The 23888-nt window shown below is 35.8% G+C and overlaps 1 protein-coding gene across 3 annotated transcripts in view; it reads left to right on the plus strand.

Moving 5' to 3' along the window:
• EXOC2 (exocyst complex component 2) overlaps positions 1-23888 on the plus strand; it is a 285414-nt gene that overhangs the window by 72054 nt on the left and 189472 nt on the right. For all 3 annotated transcript variants that reach the window (XM_030314971.1, XM_030314969.1, XM_030314970.1), the window contains exons 5-7: positions 8477-8590; positions 10286-10410; positions 20173-20253. In XM_030314971.1, the coding sequence (XP_030170831.1) occupies positions 8477-8590; positions 10286-10410; positions 20173-20253 (320 nt within the window). The remainder of the gene's footprint in view (positions 1-8476; positions 8591-10285; positions 10411-20172; positions 20254-23888) is intronic.

Genomic DNA, 23888 nt, shown 5'->3' on the forward strand with positions numbered 1-23888 from the left:
TAATTTTTTAAAAAACTTCGTTAGAGAACGAACACCAGGGTTTTAATTATTACCTGCTTGTTGAAATATATTAATTGAGAAGGTTTGAAGAATTATGTTATAAAATACTGTGGTCCTGATGAATTATCAGATTAAAGTGGTCAGGTCACTTTGGAAGATGAATCAGTTGTTGGTAATTGCATTGTGAATGTTTATGAAATTCTCTTCAGCTGACAGTCAAATGTGCAACGTGGAACAGTGGGGTGTCCTGTAGTGTTGTGGCCAGTTCATCTGAATTTGAAAAAGCGAGTGAGAGTAGCAGAATATAGTTTTCTGGTTGCTCTTTGGTGTGAGTCAGAGTTTAATAAACATTTTATTGTTGTGCCCAGCATGCATCCTGTTGTCTTTCAGCTATGGGTTTAACAACTGGCATTTATTGGCTTCATTTGCCTCCTTAAGTCCTTCATATTCCTAAATTTTTTACTAATGTTTTGCACACATGGTGCCTTGATATTTATAAAAATGTTACCAATTGCTTCAAAAAAGAGGGGCGCCTGGGTGGCGCAGTCGGTTAAGCGTCCGACTTCAGCCAGGTCACGATCTCGCGGTCCGTGAGTTCGAGCCCCGCGTCAGGCTCTGGGCTGATAGCTCGGAGCCTGGAGCCTGTTACCGATTCTGTGTCTCCCTCTCTCTCTGCACCTCCCCCGTTCATGCTCTGTCTCTCTCTGTCCCAAAAATAAATAAATGTTGAAAAAAAAATTCAAAAAAGATAACTTCACCTTGAACTGAGACTAGGATTTAGTTGTAAAAAGTGTATATTTCTGATTTGTTATATTGATTGTCACAGATGTATGTGTTCGTTGCACAGCTTAAATTGTAATGGAGACAAATCATTTAAATTGAAAGAGAAGGTAAAACAGGTTCATGTTAAGTAAAAGCCCTCACTGGGTTGTATTTCTTAAAATAAATATTTGTCTAATGGAATATTTATAAGTAATGTTTTTGGACATTGTACATATATGGGAGTGAGGACATAAAAATGAAACTTTGCCCTTGTTTTTATATGGTCTACAACTTTTTTGTGAAATAGTTACATAAGAAAGGCTATCTAGAGTAGTCATTTGATGTGCCGTTTACTTGTTTTATTTCCATGTGGATTTTAGGGCATTGCAGATCTGATTTTCTTCTCATCAATTAGGTTTTTCAGTAGAAAGAAAAGGTGACCAGTTTTCCCAGTAGATTTAGAAACCAGGGACAGGTGGAAAAATAATTCTTAGTATGAGTGTAGAAGAGAAAAGCCTTGGATAAATTTGTCTTTTAGAAATTTTATAAAACAGGTTGTGGGCTGTGATACAGTGCCTAAGTTCAGAACCTGTCACGCCCTATCCCCCAAAATAAGAAAGAAAGAAAAAAACAACAACAGCACACATACAACCAAAAACAAGCTCATAATATTTAATACACCAAAGTGAAAATAGTGATGCTAAAAATTGAAAGCCAAAAGAATTGAGTATAATATACACACAACTGAAAAGAACTATATAAGCTTACTTTTACTGTGTTAGCCTCCCTGCCTTTCATCTTTCCATCTGCCAAATCAAGAAAACATGTTCTCTTTAATGCAAACACAGAGTAACACAACTGTAACCAGGCCTCACTCTATGTGAGGTGGTTAGAATTTTTCTCAAAATGATTTTGTTTTGCTTGCTTAAGGGTCATTACTGCAGATTAAGGGTCATTACTGCAGATTGTTCTCATACTTGAAAGCAAATTCTGATATGTTAAAAACATTCCTGTTAGTTTTAAATCTGACCAGTGACTCTGTATACCTGGATCTTCCCATGGCATGGGCTAAATCTTTTCAGAAGATTTAAATCTGAGCTTACACTGCCATCTAATGGAAAGTGTATATTTTAGGGGTGGCAAGAATTGTCAGCTACTGAAATTGTTTTGATTCATGAACTTGCTTAGTAGAATATGTGTTGCTTTCACTGTCCCAACTATGGTAGTAGATTTAAAGTGTAAATTTAGTTTAAATTACTCAGAATATACCTTGCTTTTACTGACTTGTTAAGCCATCACTTCACTTGGTGGGCCTTATCCTAAAATCTGGTTATTGTGAACAAACATTTAAGTTTTAACTTTCTTACTTTCTCAGCACCATTGACACAGTGCTTCTTCCTCTCCTAATACTGTTATAAAGACCATTAACAATTCTCTGTATTCTAAAACAGCGCTGCCTTCACTCTTCTTAAATTTCTATCTTTCTAGATATGTAGTTGTGGTTTTATTTTATACCTCAGAGTCACCGGTTCTTTATTTAATTTTTTTTTTTTTCAACGTTCATTTATTTTTGGGACAGAGAGAGACAGAGCATGAACGGGGGAGGGGCAAAGAGAGGGGGAGACACAGAATCGGAAGCAGGCTCCAGGCTCTGGGCCATCATCAGCCCAGAGCCCGACGCGGGGCTCGAACTCACGGACCGCGAGATCGTGACCTGGCTGAAGTCGGACGCTTAACCGACTGCGCCACCCAGGCGCCCCCACCGGTTCTTTATTTGACAATAGAAGTACCAGGTTCAAATCTCAACTATTTACATGCAATGTCTCTGAGGCTGTTTCCTCACTGTAATATGGGAATATGTTGTTATGACAGTATGTTGTTATGACAATCAAATAAAATGATACTTATGAAAATAGTCTGTGAAATACAAAGAACTAAATAAAAAGAATAACAATAACAGCAAATAACATTTTTGAAAATTTATTATGTGTTAAAACTGCTAAGCCTTTCAAATGCATTATCTATTTTAATTCTCAAAATATTCCTGGGAGGAAGATATTATGATCCTAATTATCTAGTAACTGGGACCTTAGAGTAAATAGCTTCTCGAAGGTTATACGGACAAATCTAGCAAACTTCCGAGTTTGAACCTAGAGCCTGAGCTCTTAACCACTACTTATTATTATTGCCTCCCACTTATATAATGCTATGAGCCATCTCTGCTTTTTGTAGATATGTTCCCTAGGCATTGTCATTCATTGTGTTTTTTCCAGATCTTCTATTGCATGTTCATTTTGAGGTATTAGGCATATATTTTAGGATCAAATACTGACTCAGGATGCATTCAGCTATAAGTAACAGAAAATGAAAATTAAGCTTAAACAAAAAAAAATATTTATTTTCTCATAATATACTGAGTCCAGAGATGGTGGACTCCATTGTTGGTTGAGTCAGTGACCTAGTAATGTCACCCAGATGTAAGGAATGTTGGTGTGCTATTCTGTGGCCCTTTCTATAACACTTTTTTTCTTTGTAATTGTCAAGTGGCTAAAGCAATTTCTGCTATTCAAGCAATAATAACTTAACACAGTAAGTAATAATATAAAAATCTAATATGGAAGCCATAATACACAATAATTAATAAAACACAATAATGTCTAGAGGCAAAAGGACCCTATTTCTTCTTTATTCTCCTTCTTAAAGTTTGGAGACCTTTCCCAGAAATATTCAAGTAGATCTTCCTGGTTTTGATGGTTTTGACATCACTGGTCAAAACAAGATCACTCAGTAGATAGCAAGGGAAATATGATAACCATGATTTGCTTAGGATAATTGATATTTATGATTGCGCTGGTGTGTGGGATTGTTTGGTCTGAGGGTGGAGAATGCATGTTGGATCACTACCCAAAATTAGACTTAATTGTGTGATTTGGGGCAAATTATTTGACCTCTCTCTTAGAATTTTGTCATTTTTAATATTATAATTTCTCATTCTTATAATTCTGATTCTTAGGGTAGGTCTCAATACTCTTCTTCCTATTTAAATTTATATAGTAACATTGGTAAATGAGTTTTAATGTCTTCAGTACGAAATTACTGTAAAGTAAACTCAGTCTTAGGGGTGATTATGAGGAGATAGTATTTTGACCAAAAGATCCAATACTTTTCAAACTCTGACTCATTTAGGTGCCTGAAGAAGCTATGTGAATGAGAAATAATAGTATAGTATATGAGAAATGAGATACTGGTAGGTAGATTAATGCTTCATATCTCAGCATAGAATTCTCTTGTAGAAGCACATAGCCTGTTCCAAATAGCCAAAGTGCCTCCTTACCACTTATACTAATTCCAAAGCTCCATTTCAAGATCTTCCGTCTCTTCCTCTCACCCTTGCCCTGCCAGTGGCATGATGTGCCTATGATTGAGGAGATGAGGGTGCAAAGCCTGTGGAAGCCTGGCCATGTCCCATGTGCTTTTCTTTATCACCAAGAAACTCCGCTATTAATAATGTGGCCAGGCCCATTTCTGCTCCCTCTTGAGGAGGAGGGCGATATGGAGGTGTCCTGGAGTAGGAGAGTTTCTTAATGGTTTACCTCCTAGAGCCTTACCAGACATGAGTCTTTTATCTTGTGATAAGACAAGTTTATTTATATTTGTCGAAATAACAGTTTAGTACATTGTAAATGGCACGTTTCTAAAATGTCAGAATTGGGGGCTCCTGTGTGGCTCAGTCAGTTGAGCGCCCGACTGCGACTCAGGTCATGATCTTGCAGTTCACTATTTTGAGCCCCACATCAGGCTCTATGCTGACAGCGTGGAGCCTGGAGCCTGCTTCGGATCTGTGTCTCCCTCTCTCTCTGCCCCTTCCCCACTCTTGCTCTGTCTCTCCCCCCAAAAATAAAACACCAAAAAATATTGAAGTGTAAGAATTAGATGAATTTTAAATATGGGAAGTTGTAGATAGCTGCATATTTACATTGTTCAGTATCACCAGTTTAAGCATTTTAACTGTTTAGGATGTGACCTTTTTCATATGTGCTATGTGTATCCAAGGTTTTTTTTTTTTTTTTTTTTTTTAACACATCATCAGCTTTATTGAGACATAACTAATAGATAAATTTGTAACATATTTAAAGTGCACATCTTAATGAGTTTATAAATGTATACATTGTGAAAGGATTTCCACCATCAAGGTAACTAATACATCCAACCCCTCACATATGTTTTCTTTAGCTTTTGCGTGTGTGTGTGTGTGTGTGTGTGTGTGTGTGCATGTGTGTGTGCGCATGCGCCTCTCGACATTATTTTGTTTTATTAATTATAAGTGGCTGGTGCAGCCACACTGGAAAACAGTGTGGAGATTCCTCAAAAATTAGAAATAGTACTACCATTATGACCCAGAAATTCTGCTTCTAAGTGTATATCCAAAGAAAATGAAACAGGATATTGAGATATTTACACTCCCATGTTCATTGCAGCATTATTCACGATAGCCAAGGTATGGAAACAACTTAACTTCATTAATGGATGAATGGATGAAGAAGTTGTATATATGTACAGTAGAATATTATTCAACCACAAGAAAGAAGGATATCCTGTCATTTACAACAACATGAATGGACCTTGATTTCATTATACCACACAGAGAAAGACAAATGACAGTTTTTTCTTTCTTTTTTTTTTAAACTATGTTAAGCGTGATTTAATGTCAAGCCCATGGGGACTATGCAGTCTCAGCCATTTCACCAGTACATACAACTGCTGTATTTTTTGGATTTGTGTCTGCATTTTTTTTATCCTTTTTTGATGTTAATCCCTCTTCACACTTCTGCTCTGATTATGGGTAGGGAACCCATGCAACCATAATAAAACTACAGGGCTTGCGTGAAGGGTAAAGTTCAGTTTGCCTTCTCAGAGTCCCCTTTTGCTGCTTTCTTTTTAGCTGTGTCTTTAATCTGTGAGTTTGGAACTGACCCTTGTTAGAAGAGGATTTCACATAGTTGAATACTTGATAAAGAATGTTAATAGTAGGGATTTAGTTGATATCAGATGATTCTGTAGTACTTTTTGATTCTGTTAAGATCATTCAACTTTCTGAACAAGCAAAGTGTTAGGACTACATAGAATACCAGTTTAAGTGTCAAAAAGAAGTAAGGTTGACAAAAAAATGTTAGGCATTTCTCCATGTACTTTTCCTTCACACCATAGACAGACCCCACTAATTCATTATGCTTTTCTTTCCAGTTTAGACATATGATCTTTGACACAACACTCTAGACAGACACTGCCCACCAATTAAGGTAGAACTAGGGAGTATGGACTATGCATATCATAAGGAAGTGTTTTTAGTTACTTAGGTAGGGCTCAGCCCTTTCAACTCAGTCATTATATTCCCCCAAAGTTCTAACTTGGAGTCATGATGTACATTTTATTTATAAATGAGAAAAACTTCCCAAGGTGACAGGATTTTATTACTAAGTAAAGTACCAAACCAGCAAGAAGAATCCAAATCAAAATAAACTTCTAAAAATGCAGAGTTCTCCAGAGTCCTCTCAGAGATTCTGTCTGGTAAAAATGACCAACAAGCTTCTGGAACACATATGCACCCCAAGAAGATTCAGACTATAATCTAACTTTTGGAGCCAGTGAGGAATGCTGTGAGATTGACTTACTCTCTGAATTACTGATTACTGAGGTAATGCCAGCTTGATGTCCATGATTCTCTTAAAGTCTCATTTTATCTTGTCTGTTACTGTAGTGCTAAGCAAGGCTTTTTTCCCCACTAATTAAAAAAGAAAACATTGTGGGGCATGTGGGTGGCTCACTTGGTTAAGCATCTGACTCTTGATTTCAGCTCAGGTCATGACAAGCCGCACATTGGGCTCTGCCCTGACAGCATGGAGCCTGCTTAGGATTCTCTCTATCCCTCTCCTTCTGCCCCCAGCACACCTTCCCCCACTTGTACTCCCCCACCCAGTAAATAAATAAACATTAAAAAAAAAAAGAAAGAAAATGTCATAGTGAGAAAGGTAAGTGTAATAGGAAATAAAGTGGGTCTCTTTCTATTGACTGACTTACTGACAAACAGATGTTGGATTCTAGATTAAAGTGTAGGGTTTACAAAGGAAATCATAGAGAACTGGTTTTGCTCTTTGCATCTCTTGCCCTTTTAGGGACTATGAAGGGATAAAGGGAGCCAGGAGTGAAGGGGAAGAGTTTATGAGATTCTTTGACAGGAGCTGTGCTAGGCTGTGAAGGGGAGGTATGACAAACATCTGCTTTTCTTAACTCATAACTGGGGAGTGTGGCTTCCATGGAGTGTTCCCTGCATTTGTGAAACAGAGATCCTGGCACCTGAGAGCACAGGAACAGTGCACATAGACAGTAGAGGTGTCTGCCCTGGGAAAGATGTTTCTTGGGACAAGATGAGCACCTCACTAGAGAGTAGGCCCCAGTCCATTGTAAGTTGTATGTAAGGTCACTTGTAAGTCAAGGAGCTCCATCAGAGAGTTGTTGTTGGTAAAGATGGAGTGCTGATCTTGGACCACACTACGTGATTTCTGAATTGAGGCTGTGTTCATAGTAATGTGAAATCAAGTCTCTCTCAGATAAGAGTGAGTAGAAGTCATTGCACCTGCTCACATTTTCTTACAGGGTGGTGATAATTCTGCACCCTCCCCCCCCAAATGGCTCCCCACAACCCTGAATACACTGGGCTATAAAACAGTGCTGTGTCCCGTCCATATCCCATGAGTTTGGCTTATCCAGTGTATGTGGTTGAGGACCACACTTCAGTCATAAAGGACACCAAGATCAGAGGAGTGAAGTGAAAATGAACATGATGTGTGCAAGAAAGTGTAATCCCTTTGAAGTTACTGAATCTCCCAGTTTTGAGGATTAGATGAGCAGAAATGAGTCCTGAGAGGTAAGCAGTTTTGAATCATGGAGAGACTTGACTATAGAACTTGGACTTTATCCTCTACAGATGAAGAGTTGGGGATATGGTGAGGGCTGCTAGCTCATAAGCCCATAACAGGGTTTGCCCATACTACTTTTGCTCTTAGATACAACTGTCTGACTTCCAGCATGGAGCCTGAACTATAGTAGTATTTAGTTATTATTTGAATGGATACATAAATGAAATGATCCGGAAGTTGACCTTAAAAATGTAGGCAATAAAGTCAGCTGCAGATAGGGGATTGCCTGTTATAAGCTTTTCTTAAAATTATTCTAGATATAGACATAGAAGTATAAATATAATTATTTTATTAATTAGCTCTAATTTTTATTAATAGGCTTTAGTATGTTTTAAAACAACTTTCATATAAGTCTTTAACAAAAACCATTTTAACAAACTAATGTTTAAATTTCAGTGTATACAAATTTTGATTTTTATTCATTGAATAGAGAATGATTGCATATTTGGATAGATGTCATAAAGTATCAACTCAGCCTCTTTAAATTCTGTATTGATGTAATTTCTGTATTTTAACTAATTTCTTACATATACATAAAGTTTATATAATAAGAAATGATCTGAGGTGTAGGAAATATATTTTGTATACACATGTAAATATAGACTCCATAATGTAAGATGTATAATTTTAATGGTTTGTAGTCCTGTTTATTACATTAGGTACTCTCGGATGGATGTCTGTTACATTATTGTAGTAATAGCGTTTGAAGTATATTTTAAATCTTTTTTCTCTCTTAGAAGTAAATTTCCCCAGAAGGACTTAGAAATGCTGTTCCCTGGAATGAGTGCTGATTTTACAAGTGAGAATTTTTCAGCTGCTTGGTATCTTATAGAAAACCACTCAACTACCAGGTCAGTGGATGTTGGACTATTGTTTCATGTGGTTGTACCTAATAGGATTATATGATACAAAGGGATTTAGGCTGGCCTCTGCCATGTAGGAGCCCTTTGACTTTGGGTGAGCTCATGAATATCTCAGGGTATCTTTTCTCCTATTTATGAAATGTTGTTAATAATTAGCAGTCCCTTGTTTCCTGCTATCTTGTTTCTGTATGATTCATATTTGTGCAACCCATTAAAACTTTGTGGAGTCTCATCTGGGTACCTAAACTGATGTGATCTCTCTCTATTCAAATAACAAAACTTTCAAGTCCTGGTGTAAACATACTTCTTTTCCTGACCATAGAGCAAAGGAAGATGATTTGATTTATCATTTTGCAAAAACTTGCCTTAAAATTAGCCAAAAATAGTCAAGGTCTTATATCCAAATTAAAGTGCTCCTTATTGTCTGCTAATTACATTTTGCCACACTCTTGATAAGAGTAGGTTTGTAACTTTTTTGCAGCAATTAAATTTAGTAACAGTGTTTGAATAAATGAATGGTTTATTGCTAAAAATTTACATTCCTGAAAAGTTAATTTGTTAAAATACACCTTAGGAGAAATTTTTCCTTCACCAGTTAGAGTGAAAACCATTAGAAAACATGAGGAAACTTTGGTGTGTGTGTGTGTGTGTGTGTGTGTGTGTGTGTGTGTGTGTGGAGAGAGAGAGAGAGAGAGAGAGAGAGAGAGAGAGAGAGAGAATCCTGATACATTTTTAAAGGGAATGTCAAATCTTTAATTGCAGAAGATGGTTCTAATTTTACATCACGGATGTGCTTTTTCTATTACTGTATTTCAGAATTGATCTCTGTTTTTACAGCCAGATTTTCTTAGCCCAGCTGGAAATAAAAAAATATAGAGATCTACCAATTTTCTCTGCTTGAGATGTAGAGATAAAATATTTTGGTCTTTTTAGTTATTTAAATTGTTGAGTTGACTGACCCTGCCCCCCCCCCCCCCCCCCCAGGTTTTTCTATAATTTCACTGTTAATGACAGAGGACTGGATATTGATGTGGTGAATCATGATACGGTTAATTTTGATATAGGACACAGAAATGAACATACAGAGGAGTTCTGCCTTAGATAACTTAGATAACCACTGCGTTGATCTAGGTCTGTGCAAAGGGACATGATGTTCAGGACTCCTTACCTGGCAAATCATATACATGATACATATTACTTATAGAAATATTTATATGTATGTTCATTTCTTAGGGGTCTGACATTTGGAATGACCATTTGAGGGCTACAGATCTGTTTTATAGTTGCTGTAATTTTGTTATTTATAATAAAAGGGTTTAGATGTAGGGGTGCCTCAGAGGCTCAGTCGGTTGAATGTCCTACTCTTGATTTCGGCTCAGGTCATGATCCCAGGGTGTGGGATTGAGCCCCGTGTCGGACTCCATACTGAGCATGGAGCCTGTTTAAGATTCTCTCTTTCTCTTCCTCTGCTCCTCTTCCCTGCTTGCACTCTCTCTTAAAAAAAAAAAAAAATTTTTAGATGTAGGTAAGAATTTGAAAGCTTTTTGTTTTAATCTGGTTACATCTTGTGTCAATCTATGTCTTTCTTAACTTAGGCTTCCGTATTTCACGTTTAATGCATTATCTGATTTCTTTTTTGCTTTTTAGGAGTCTCAAACTTTTGGTTTCTTAATTTCATTTCAGTTTTGAACAGCTTAAAATGGCAGTCACCAACTTGAAGAGACAGGCTAACAAGAAAAGTGAAGGCAGCTTGGCATATGTGAAAGGAGGTCTTAGTACTTTCTTTGAAGCCCAGGATGCCCTCTCAGGTAAGGTGACCCTCAGAGCCATCTGCTGGGGCTTCCACAACAGAAACCCAACACTGTGTTTGCAGAGTGTTTACAGGGTGTGACATTCAGTCTGTATTTATAAAAGTAGAGATCTAAAATGTGCCATAAATATTTGTTGCAGACCAGGCTGGAATCTCTTTGAAGGCTTGGTACTTTAAATATTTGTCTCTGAGGCTTTTGTTGACCCATTGTACATATGTGAAATAGGAGACTACTTTGCCTTCCCACAATGCCCAATTTCCAGGGCTGATAAGAAACTAAATCCCAATAGGTAAAATTCTAGAATTTTAAAAATCCTCTTATACCCATCAATATCTTACACATGTGACTAATTCTGTAAATGTGATCCATTGTGTGTTTGGTGTGTGGTAAGGACTGATGATAATGTGTCATTCTTTTCAGCTATCACCCCATGAACCTCATACACAATAGTTAAATGTCCACCATCCATTTTGTCATCTTTATATGGGGGGAGCAAGTATATTAAATAGATATAGCATAGTTTTAGACATATCATGGAAAAGATGTTGGGTAGGGTTTTTTCTCACCTAAAATTAACTTTATTTAATTTTTAAGTTATTTATTTATTTTGACAGAAAGAGCAAGAGAGCACACATGTGTGCCTGCTGGGCAGGGGGAGGGGCAGAGAGCGAGGGAGAGAGAGAATTCCAAGCAGGCTCTGTGCTGTCGGAGGAGAGCCAGATGCAGCAGGGTCCATCTCACTGACCTGAGCCAAAATCAAGAGCCTGATGCTTAACTGACTGAGTCACCCAGGCACCCCTAAAATCACCTTTAATTAATAGAAATCAAATTACTGTTTAGTAAAAAATATTAATAAAAGTTAGCCTAATTCTTTTTAAAAACAAATATACCTATAACTAAGTACCTGCACATAAGCACTTTTAAGTGTAGACTAAGAAGCCACACTTCCTTTAATTCAGTAAGACTTAATTTTTTTTATTAATTTGTATTCTCCAAGTACAGACATCCTGTTACTGTTTCTAAAACCCTTCTCCTGGGCCAAACAAGCATAGATGACTTCTGGGAAGTTAATGTGCATCTGATACAGCTCTTTCCTTGTTAGGTAGAATTTAGGTTTTTGAAGGAGCAAAATGTGAATGCCTAGCGGGAACAGAAATTAGATAATTTTCTTCGATAAACACTCTGTGCCCTGTATTTTTTGGTGGGATGCTTTTCTTTCGTTCTTTGTGCTTATTGATATTCTGTCTTAAGTTACTAATGTTACTATATTAACAATAGAAACCTGAGCATATATGAACAGAGTTTAGCATTATCAAGCAGAATTAGGTTAGTAATTCCCTAGTAGCTATGCAAATGATAATTTGCCATAGGTGATTAGCAGTTCTCAGAAATTATTGTATTTAAAATTATTTCACCTAAGTATATTGGTAACTTAACATTTAACAAAGATAATTCTGACCAATTGCTTAATCATATAAGCAGGTGACTCTATAGCATATAGAAAGTGATTTTAATAATAAAATTCCAAGATTTTAGCTACACACATATCTAGCTTTTCTGTGTTTTAATGTAAATGAAATGCATATTACAAAGACAGTGAATAAGTAATGAACAGACACTACTTAATACCATTGTAAAGATAATTACATTAACATTTTGATGTATTTTCTTTTGGTCTTTTTGCTCTTGGCCTATATGAGTCCATATTACAAAATTGGAGTTGCATTGTATATTCAATTGTGTATGCTAGAAACCTCCTTTACTCTTTAGAGTGTTCCTTTGGGTAATTATTTTAATATACTATAGCATTTGATTTGTTGGTAGCTCTTTAGAAAATTTTCTGACTATAGTCTTAAGTGAAATTGATCTGTAGTTTTTTGAAATGCTTTTTTGGTCAGGTTTTGGTATTAGTGTTTTACAGAAGCATTTGAATCTGTATGTGTATATATGTAGGTACTATGTGATGGGTTATGTAAAGTAGGAATTATCAGTTGGAAATTTGAAAGAGCTAATACATTGAAAGAACTAATAAATTATTTGCTCAGGTAATCTGTTTTACTTTTCTGTTTTGAAAAATGTCAAACATGTTAAAAGTAGAATAGTACAGTCACCCCTGTATAACTGTCAGATTTAAGTTAGTAATGTTTTTCAAACTTGCTTCAGTGATATTTTTTGAGGTTGGTTGTGTTTTGCTGATCTCAAGCAGTGAGTCTAAAGCTCCATGACATTTCCCTCCTATATACATTAGTATATGGTTCCCACCCAAATAAGGACATTTACCTGCATAACCACAATGCTGTTATTACAGCCAAAATAAGTTTCAGTAATTTTTCAATATCCTCTAATTCCCATGTCATACTCAAATTTCTCCATTTACCCACCAACTTTCTTTATAGTTGGTTTATCCAAATCAAGATTCAAATAAGGTCCAAGCATTTCATTTGTTTTTTTAAGTCTCTTAAGCCTCTTTTAGACTAGAATACCCTTACCTTTGCTACCTTGACTTTTTGTTTTCCCCCATGTAATTGATATGTTGAAGACATGAGGCTGTTTGTCCTATAGGATATCCCATACTCTGGATTTGACTGATTACTTCCTCATGGTGTTATTTAATTTATTTTAGTTTCCATTGTATTGCTTGGACTTATTTGGACATTAGATTTGGTTTTCAACATTTTTGGTCATATATGGTACTGTGTACTCCTGAGTTATTATTTCAGGAGGCCTTTAGTGTCTGCATGTTTTTCCTATAGAGACACTGTGATGGATCAAGTGGGTTCCCCAGTGGGGTGGGTATTGGTAGTTGTATCGATTAGAATCAACCAAGGGAAAAGATGCATGAGGCACAGTCCAGGAAAGTTCTGTGCATGGAGTGAAAGTTGCCCTCTCACGGTCGAGTCATAAACAACGTTGATTTACCTGGTATGATGTGAGTCAGTGTACATGGAGTATTGCCTACCAGAGAATCTCATCCAAGCCTTGGTGTCCAGAGTTTTTATTAGAGCTCTGTCACATAGACATAGTTGACTGCTCCAATGGCTGGCCTCCATCTAGAGGTCCCTCTGGAGGTCAAGCTGATATGGAGTGACCCAAAGTCTTCACTGTAAATTACGTTGTTGCACTATCTGGTATAGCTCAAGGCTCCCAAGTAAACAAAGATACTTTCATCAGGTAAGAATTTGAAAAGCTTAGAGGTAACCTCTCAGAAGCTAAAGACAAAGGCCAGACCTCTTTTTGGGTAAGATTAAATTCTTTAGTATGCGATTATATTAATATGAAATATTATATATGCATTTGCCTAATATATTATACATCATATTCTTTTTAACCTTTAGAAATTTTGATTTTACCATTTCTCTTGTAAGCAACATATGGTAGAATTTTTATATTTTTATACCAGTTTGGGAGTCTTTGCCTTTTATTTTTTTTTTATTTATTTTTTTTTTTAATTTTTTTTTTTCAACGTTTATTTATTTTTGGGACAGAGAGAGACAGAGCATGAATGGGCGAGGGGCAGAGAGAGAGGGAGACACAGAATCGGAAACAGGCTCCAGGCTCTGAGCCATCAGCCCAGAGCCTGACGCGGGGCTCGAACTCACGGAACGCGAGATTGTGACCTGGCTGAAGTCGGACGCTTAACCGACTGAGCCACCCAGGCGCCCCTGCCTTTTAATAGAAAAATTCAAGCCATATACATTTATCCTAACTGACATTTTTGTCTTTTTGTTTTTATTGTTCTATTATATTTTTCGGTTTTCATTTTTCCTTCTGTGCTATATAGACCATGTTGTTGCACATTGGCAAGAAATGTTTTTAAATTCTATTATAGGTTGCCTTTTGCCTCCTGTTGTGTGTAACATCGGTTCAGGACATCTGTATTTCTCATGCTCTTTCCTTTTTTTCTGGTCTTAATTTAATCTGGAGTTATAGCTTTTTATTTTACCTTTTCTTTTCCATTTCATTATTATGTTTCTCAATTATTTTTGTTTTTGCATTTCATTTGATAACACATTTACTGCAGTTAATTAAAATTTACCATCTATTCACATAAATTTAATTGGCTTTAATGTTTCTTGCCAGTCATTTTACATTTCATCTTTTCTATCTTTGAATTTTTTGAACAGTGGGATATATGTTTTGTGATAGAGCTTTTGAATTCTTGCATATCTGGAAATGTGTCTTGCTTCATACAGAATTATTTTCTGAAAACATTGATCCAGTATCTTTTAGTGTTACAGAGAGAAGTCCTGAGCCAGTGTAATTCTTTATTACTTATAGATGAATTGATGTTTTTCTCTCTCCCTAAATGCTTAAAAGATATATTTGTTTCGACTTGAATTAAAAAAAAACCAAATGCCTTTCAGGATATATTAGAATGTAGGTCTTGTCTTTATTCATTTTTCCCAATACTTGATAAGCTTTTAGAATCTGTAGACCCATATCTGCAGTTTTCAACACTTTTCTTTTGTTGTGTCAACTATCATTTATGGTTTGTTTCTGAATGGCCTTTTATAAAAATAGTATTCCTTTCCTTCTGCTCTCCTATATGGTACCCAGTACCTTTTCTGTTTTTCAGTATGCTGCCCAATAGTAGTATGCCTCAACTAGTTTTCTTCTGTTTCCTGCCATACTGGGTGTTAGGAAATGTGGTCTCTAAATATTGTAAAGAGAAGGGAGTTGTTAGAAGTAAGAAAAATGGGGGAGCAGAATTATAGTCCTGAAGATAGTTATAAAAAAATTAGAAGATGCGTTGTGTCAGAATTAGGCTAGATAGAGATGACAGAGTATAAATAAACACCTTACTCTTCTTTTTTTTTGGTATTATCTGTGTTCTTCTCTTTGATTAAGTAGACTGTTCGATACGTATCCAAGGGTGTTTTTCGGGCCATCCCAGTCAGGTAAACAGTGGCTGTTGCCCTCTTGTCTGGCCTTTATTTATCTTGAAGTATTTATGCTATTGTCAATTTTCTTTTTTCATGTGTGTATCCATAAATATTTTAATTAGAACTTGACTAGTGTGTCTGGTATAACTTCCAGTGTTAACCTCAGTATATTTATTGTAATTTTTACTTTATTATGTTCTGCAAAGATATTCCCAGCATCTTGTGTTACTTTTCCATGGCAGTCACCCTGCCATTCTCTTTTAATCCCTTGAAGTCTTGAAGTACTTTTTTGTTTGTTTGTTTGTTTGTGTGTTTGTTTTCTTTTGTAAGTAGGCTTCACACCCAGCACAGAGCCCAATACAGTGCTTGAACTCATGACCCTGAGATCAAGACCTGAGCTGAGATCAAGTTTAACTGACTGAGCCACCCAGGCACCCCTTCAATCCTTTGAAGTCTTGATGAGACATATAGTTTCTTACCAGAAACTATATATATATATATATATATATATATATATATATATATATATATATAGTTCACACCAGTTCTCGCAGGCCACGGTGATGTTTGTGGAGCTTTTCATATTATTAAAGGCCTTCTTCATTTCCTCAGTGCCTTCTTCAATTTTTTTTTTTTTTTTAATGCTTATTTATTTTTGAGAGCAAGAGAGACCAGAGTGTGAGCGGGGGAGGAACAGAGAGAGAAGGGAGACACAGAATCTGAAGCAGGCTCTAGGCTCTGAGCTGTTAGCACAGAGCCTGACATAGGGCTTGAACTCATGAACTGTGAGATCATGACCTGAGCCGAAGTTGGACGCTTAACAAACTGAGCTACCCAGGCACCCCTTCTCAGTGCCTTCTGATTGTCATCTTTGTTTTGGTGAACATTTCCCTGACTGCCCCTTGAGCTTTTCACCTGTTTGGTCTCTTGTTTTTATGGGCAAGTCCAACATTATCACTTGCTTTTTTTGAGAACAATTATGGACCAAAACTGTATGAATTATTTTTATTCATGTTATACTAAAGAATAACTAAGAGGCCAAAGCAGAGTAAATAACACATGGTGCTCGATACACAATTGACCTTCCCTCCCATGTTACTTTTGTTGCTGCTACTTGAGACAGTGTAGCCATAACTGATTTTTTGGCACATTCTGTTATTAGTGTCTGTTGATATCTGAAGGTTATTTAGGCAGGTATGGTTGTCTAGGATCCAGTTATCTAAGTGAGAATCCTTTATACCTATTAGCCTTCTATATAATAGTCGCAATTATTTCATTATTGTTTTTCTTCCCAGTGTAACTGAGGAAATGATTCACAGGTTACCTGGCCTATTTAAATGTAATTTATATAATTTAGCCACTCATAAAAATTTGGTGTAAGTAAAAACTAAATGTTTGAAAAGTTCTTTACAAATTTAAATTTTTAAGAGATCTCATTTTAACTCTTCCTAGTCTCCTATTTTAGTAAATATTATCCTCAGAGGTTGGTGTGTGGGCCAGATTGGCCATTTTCTGTCTTTGTACAGGCCAGGAACTAAAGATGGCTGTGTTTTTCAAGGTTTGTGTGAGAGGAAAAAAAAAAAAAAAGAGGGAAGCAGTTGTAGAATATGTGATAGAGGCCCTATGTGGCCCATGAAGCCTAAAATATTTACTATGTGGTTCTTTATAGAAATAGTTGGTGGGGCACCTGGGTGACTTAGTCGGTTAAGCATCTGACTTGGGCTCAGGTCATGATCTTGTGGTTCATGAGTTTGAATCCTGTGTTGGGCTCTGTGCTGACAGCTCAGAGCCTGGATCCTGCTTCGCATTCTGTGTCTCCCTCTCTCTCTGCCCCTCCCCTGCTGGTGCTCTGTCTCTCCCAAAAATAAACAAACATTAAAAAAAAAAAAAAAAAAAAAAAGAAATAGTTTGCTAGTCTTTGACCTAGTTTGAATATTCCTGTCTCATATAGGCTAGTAGTAATATATAGTGGTTAGAGTGTGTAGATCACAGTGTACCTGACATTAAATCTTACAGACATTGCCTATACACACGTATCATTTCTAGTGCCTCATTTAATAATGGCATTATATAAATGTATGGACAAATGCTATGAATTTTTTTATTGAAATCTGCAAATTTGATGTCCACATTTAATTAGAGAGTTAAATAAAACAAATTTCAGTGAATCAATAGGCAGTCTTTTTATAACTGAATTTTCTTTGAATAGAACTTTTATATACATACTTTTTTGTTTCCCAAATACAATTTTATGGTGTGCAACTGTTTCACATATTTAAGTTTTAATAGATTAGAAACAATAACAAACCTGTGATCATGTACCAAGTTGCTTATTGAGTTATACTATTTAAAAATGTTTTTAGAGAAAATAAAAGGTCAAGTGAACCAGACATTGGGTTATTTGGTTTAATTTTCTGGAAAATAGGATTGCCTTTATCAGATCCAGTGTCTCCTGGTCCTCATGCTTGGCTGACAGCTTGACAGTGACTCTGCTGTGCTGGAGATGGGTGGCAGGAAGCTGCTTTGTCAGCATAAAAAGGTTGTAAACTGAGCTGAGGGGAGCCAGACTTACCTCATTTTGACCTGCTGATCAGTGATGGGTTTTGTCAGCAACAGAAATGTGGCTGCATGGTTTTTAACGGTTTTGACTTAGAAAGCAACATTTGAAGCAAGGCTACTGTAAAATGCAATATCTTATTGCCATGGAAGAGCCATTTGCAATGCCCCCTTAATAAAATGCAATGTATGCCATATATTCTTTTGCAACAAGATTGTCAGAAAATTACACCAGCATTTAAATAAGTAGTGTGAGTAGTCTTTTTAGTTTCTATTTTTTATATTTGGGCATTTTTATCTCTTTTCTTTAAAGATAGGGAAGTTCTTTTCCATTTAACAAGTTCAAGTTAAGTTTAGGTTTTAATATGTGGAAACATTTTATGTTGCTATTACTGCATAATCCAATTTTGGAGCATTAAATAACTTTCTTTTCACTCCTGAATCAACCAAGACAATTAAGAATATACTGGCTGACTTTGTTTTCAAAATGTATTTCTTTTTCTCTCTCTGAATGTGTTTCTCTAACAGAAGCGTTCTGTTTATAAATTTCAAACACAATTTGAAATTGCTTTAAAAAAGGTATTAAAAATGGGCAGGGGCTCCTGGGTGGCTCAGTCAGTTGAGCATCCTACTCTTAATTTCAGCTCAGGTTATGATCCTAGGGTTGTAGGATCAAGCCTTGCATTGGGCCTCTGTGTTGAGCATGGAGTCTGCTTAAGATTTTCTCTCTGTCTCTGCCCTGCTCATGCTCGTGTTTGTGCTTTCTCTTTCTCTAAAAAAAAAAAAAAAAAAAAAGGCAGGATCAAAATTAGGAAGTAATTAAAGAAGGAGAGAAATAGATGTTATTATGCATTGAGAATATTTTTATACTGCATTTGAACACTGAATTTGCCCAGAATTTTCTAATCAATGAGTCAAGGGAAACAAATCAAATTGTGATTGATTAAAACAAAACACTTCATTTTTTTTTTCTTAAGCAGACCCCCCACTCCCTCAAATCTACCATGCTTGACTGATGGGTTGAGGCAGAACCTGTTAATTCCTTTTAAGTAGAGTTTGACATGCTATTTGAATGTTGGAGAATAAGGACTGTAAGAGTGATGTAATTTCATTGTACTGGCTGTGAAGCCCTTGGAGTTACACATGTTACATTTGAGTTTTTGCCGAGGAAGTTATGTGAAACAATAAAATCCTGGGTGTTTTAGCAGCTATTATTTGGAAGAGAGATATCTTTTATTTGCATCTGAATGCAGTTCCCAACTAACATAGTAAGTCTATCCTTTTCATTCTATAAATGTGAAAACAGGCTTACACAGGTTAAATCGCTTGCCTGTGCATATAATCAGTATGGGGTGAAGTTTTGTTCTGAGACTAGACGGCTTGAGTTCAAATTTTGGGTTTGGCTTTGTGAAGTTGGTCAACTTATTTAGTATCACTGAGCCATGTAATTTCTCATCTATGAAATAAAAATATTAGAACATGCCTCATTGACTTCCTGCCAGATGAACAATATTCATTAGAAATTTATGATTGTGCTTAACTTATGGTCATGGCTCAATTAATGTTTGCCTTTCTAATTTTATTATTTTTATTATGTCACAGTTTTGATTTGAAATTGTATTTGGTTATTTCATTTTGTAAATTTTCTTAATACTTTACCTAGATAAGCTTGATTTGTTCTGTTTAAAACCTACCCTCTAGTAGGTAAAGCAGTTTTTAAATATAAAGTTATTTTTCATAATGTGTATCAGAACCATGCAGACATATATCAATAGCAAAAAACACCAATGTCATTTGTATATCCACAAATTGATATATTGTTAGATATTACTAGATCTTGAGAACTTCCAAGGAAGTAATAACAGAATGAATAGAACATGAATAATATGTGTTTTGCCATTTTAGGTCCAAGGCTGAAATGAAATATTTTGAGGTTGGTAGACTTCAAATACTAGTATTTCTGTTTTGCAGATGGTAAAACTGAGAAATAAAAATCACTTTCCTGTGGCCAAATATCAAAGATATTAGTTACTTACATCTCATTTTTCTTTTTTAATTTAACTGTGTTTACCACTTAGCCTGGATTATCAGATGATTTGAGTATATGTATTATGTACTATTTTAATAGTGTTAATCTGTGAATAACTTAGACTGGTGTCTGCTAGTTACTTTGCAGAGTTTTTTCATGTTTGTGCTTCTTTCCAGCAGTGAAAATAATATGACCTTTTTTTGTTTTTAAAGTTGTTTAAAAATGTCATTTTGATGTAATGTGTTCCCACCCACTAAAATAGCCCACACTTTAACTAGATGTTTTTTCTAGCTATCCATCAAAAGCTAGAAGCGGATGGAACGGAAAAAGTAGAAGGATCCATGACGCAAAAACTGGAGAATGTTCTGAACAGTAAGTTTTGTCCTCCTACCCAAAACTATTTATGGACTTTATAACAAGCTTTAATATAGTTCTTTGACCTGGTTTCACAGAACAAGACAGTGAGTTGCATTTTAATATTTATTTCTGAATAGTAATGAATTAATAAATATAAAGGGGAATAAAAACATTGAAAATGAATGTTCTGTTTCTGTTTGCATTTTGTTTATAAGAAATCATAATTTGAAAATAAGCCAGTATGCTTCTTAAGAAGTAAAACTTGCTACCATAAAAGAGACCAATATATAAATAGCATTATCAAATATAAAATAGTGCTAAAGCAGTAGCCAGGATTGTCATTGACCAGAAATCTGAAAAACATCTTCATGTATCTGACAGTGTTAATATAAATAATATTAGCTACTAGAATGACATATGCTTACATGTCATTTATTTATCTATGGCATGCCTTTTTCCAAAGTGAGTTTAAGGCAGCTTCATATTTAAGAGTGTTTGTAACTCTGAGGCATTTTGTTAAAATTGTATGCCAAGAGAAACTGATAATGTACAGAGTTTGGGGTCCCATCCATTTCCTCTTATATTTCTTTTTTTTCCCCCCCGACATCCTAGTTCCCAGCTATTTACCCTAATGATCTGGAAAAAAAATAATCAGATGAATTGATCCCTATTGTAATATTAGCAGCTTAAAAGTAAATTACCCTCTTTCACTCATATAATAAACATTTGACAAAGAGCAATAATGTCCAGGAGAATCTCCTTGTTTTTAAATGTAAGTATAGCAAATGATTTCCTCATGAAATAGGACTAATAATAACTAAAACATCTAAGAACCTTCACATCATATCTATAATGATTCTGTGAATGCAAGATTGTGATACTGAGTTAGTTTTGTACTTCTAGCTCAGTTTACTCCTATGAGTGTAACTTTCTGAACTTTTCTGTAAGTATCTATTTTAAAACCCCAGGGATCCCTGATAAAGTAGTTTCTGGAATGAAGCTTTAATTTGATACAGGCTTTCCTTGGTAGTAGAATTTGAGTACTTTGATTTTATCGTAAATTTGTGAGTTTAACAACACTTTAAATATTTTTCCTTCTGGTGCTTTTGGGGGAGGGTTGTGGTTGTTGTTGTTATTATTTTGCCTTGAGATTTTGCCTTGTTTTTGTCTGAGAACCATCACCAGCTTGGTTGAAATTAATATATTCTGACTTCAAACCAAATATTTATTAAAGCTATTTCTATATTATCATAGTCAGACATTTTATGGTCTTGGAAAGATAGTTCTACTCATGGATGCTATTTTCACTGGGAAAATTGTCATCAAACCATGATACCTCTAAAAAAATTATTATTTCAGTAACTTTAATGTGACTTGTTGGACTTCAAGCTGTATTACAAAGCTTTAATCATCAAGACAGTATGGTACTGGCACAAGAACAGACACTCAGATCAATGGAACAGAATAGAGAACCCAGAAATGGACCCATAAGCATATGACCAACTAATCTTTGTCAAAGCAGGAAAGGATATCCAATGGAATAAAGACAGTTTCTTCAGCAAATGGTGCTGGGAAAACTGGACAGCGACATGCAGAAGAATGAACTTGGACCACTTTCTTACACCATACACAAAATAAAATCAAACTGGATGAAAGACCTAAATGTAAGACAGGAAGCCATTAAAATCCTCAAGGAGACAGCAGGCAAAAACCTCTTTGACCTTGGCCGCAGCAACTTCTTACTGAACACGTCTCCAGAGGCAAGGGAAGCAAAAGCCAAAATGAACTATTGGGACCTCATCAAAATAAAAAGCTTCTGCACGGCAAAGGAAACAATCGGCAAAACTAAAAGGCTACTGACAGAATGGGAGAAGATATTTGCAAATGACATATCAGATAAAGGGTTAGTATCCAAAATCTATAAAGAACTTATCCAACTCAACACCCAAAAAACAAATAATCCAGTGAAGAAATGGGCAAAAGACATGAATTGAGACTTCTCCAAAGAAGACATCCAGATCGCCAACCGACACATGAAAAAATGCTCAACATCACTCATCATCAGGGTAATACAAATCAAAACCACAATGAGATACACCTCACAACTGTCAGAATGGCTAACAGTAACAACTCAGGCAACAACAGATGTTGCCGAGGCTGTGGAGAAAGAGGATCTCTTTTGCACTGCTGGTGGGAATGCAGGCTGGTATAGCCACTCTGGAAAACAGTATGGAGGTTCCTCAAAAAAATAAAAATAGAACTACCCTACGACCCAGCAATTGCACTACTAGGCATTTATCCAAGGGATACAGATGTGCTGTTTCAAAGGGACACATGCACCCCTATGTTTATAGCAGCACTATCAACAATAGCCAAAGTATGGAAAGAGCCCAAATGTCCATCGATGGATGAAGGGATACAGAAGATGTGGTGTATATATATACAATGGAGTATTACTCGGCAATCAAAAAGTGAAATCTTGCCATTTGCAACTACATGGATGGAACTGGAGGGTATTATGCTATGCGAAATTAGTCAGTCAGAGAAAGACAAATATATGACTTCACTCATATGAGGACGTTAAGAGACAAAACAGATGAACATAAGAGAAGGGAAACAAAAATAATATAAAAACGGAGGGGAACAAAACATAAGAGACTCTTAAATATGGGTTTTGTTTTGTTCTGTTTTGGTTTTTAGATTCCACATATAAGTGAAATTATATGGTATTTGTCTTTCTCTGTATGACTTACTTCACTTAGCATAATACTCTCAAGGTCCATCTATACTGTTGCAAATGGCCATATTTCATTCTTTTTTATAGCTGAGTAGCATTCCAGTGTGTGTGTGTCACATTTATGTAAAGATTACCCTTAAGCTAACCAACATCTTGAGGTATATATGATTTTGGAGTCATTAACATAGAGATAATAGTTGAATTTAATGGGAGTGAATGATTTCTCCCAAATCTTATGTGTAAAATTAAGAGAAGAAAGACAAAAACTTAAAACACTAAGGAGTATCCAGCCAAGTTTGTAAAAAAGGAACTGACTTACTCAGAGGTAAGCTGGTACACATTTAACTATTGGCATTCCAGAAAAGAAAAAAAAAAAGGAAAAAGAAAAATAACCTTAATATTAGCCTTTCCAATGTGTAAATATTCCCATCATGATTGATTTCAAGCTGTCAATTTGGGATTACTGAATGAAAGTTGAGGACATGGGTACAACCGGGTCCTGGGAGTGGTATGGAGCTCTTTTCTTATCCCCCAGATTCCAGTTCTCTGTATTTTCAGTGGTACTATAGAATTCCAGTACCAAGTATGGCTGTCTAAATAAGCATAAGCTATTGGTAATGGTGCTGTTCATGTAATATCATGTTACAGATGGCAGTGTGTCTGATCATTTTCTGTAATCTGTTAAGAGAAACTGAGACACATAGGGTAGGTTGTTAGGTCTTTTTATGGTCCTGGTTTTACTATGAATTTAAGTGTACATATTAAAGTAACTTTAAATTGTGAGGTACTTTAATGTTTCCCTTTCTAATCTCATTCAACTTGCTTATTCCTGGAATAAATTGTGTTGTGGTATGTGTGTGTGTTGGAGGAACACTCCTTCCAGCCACCTTCACCCCAACTTACATCAAGCAGA

This window comes from Lynx canadensis, chromosome B2, assembly GCF_007474595.2.
Source record: "Lynx canadensis isolate LIC74 chromosome B2, mLynCan4.pri.v2, whole genome shotgun sequence".
NCBI lineage: Eukaryota > Metazoa > Chordata > Mammalia > Carnivora > Felidae > Lynx > Lynx canadensis.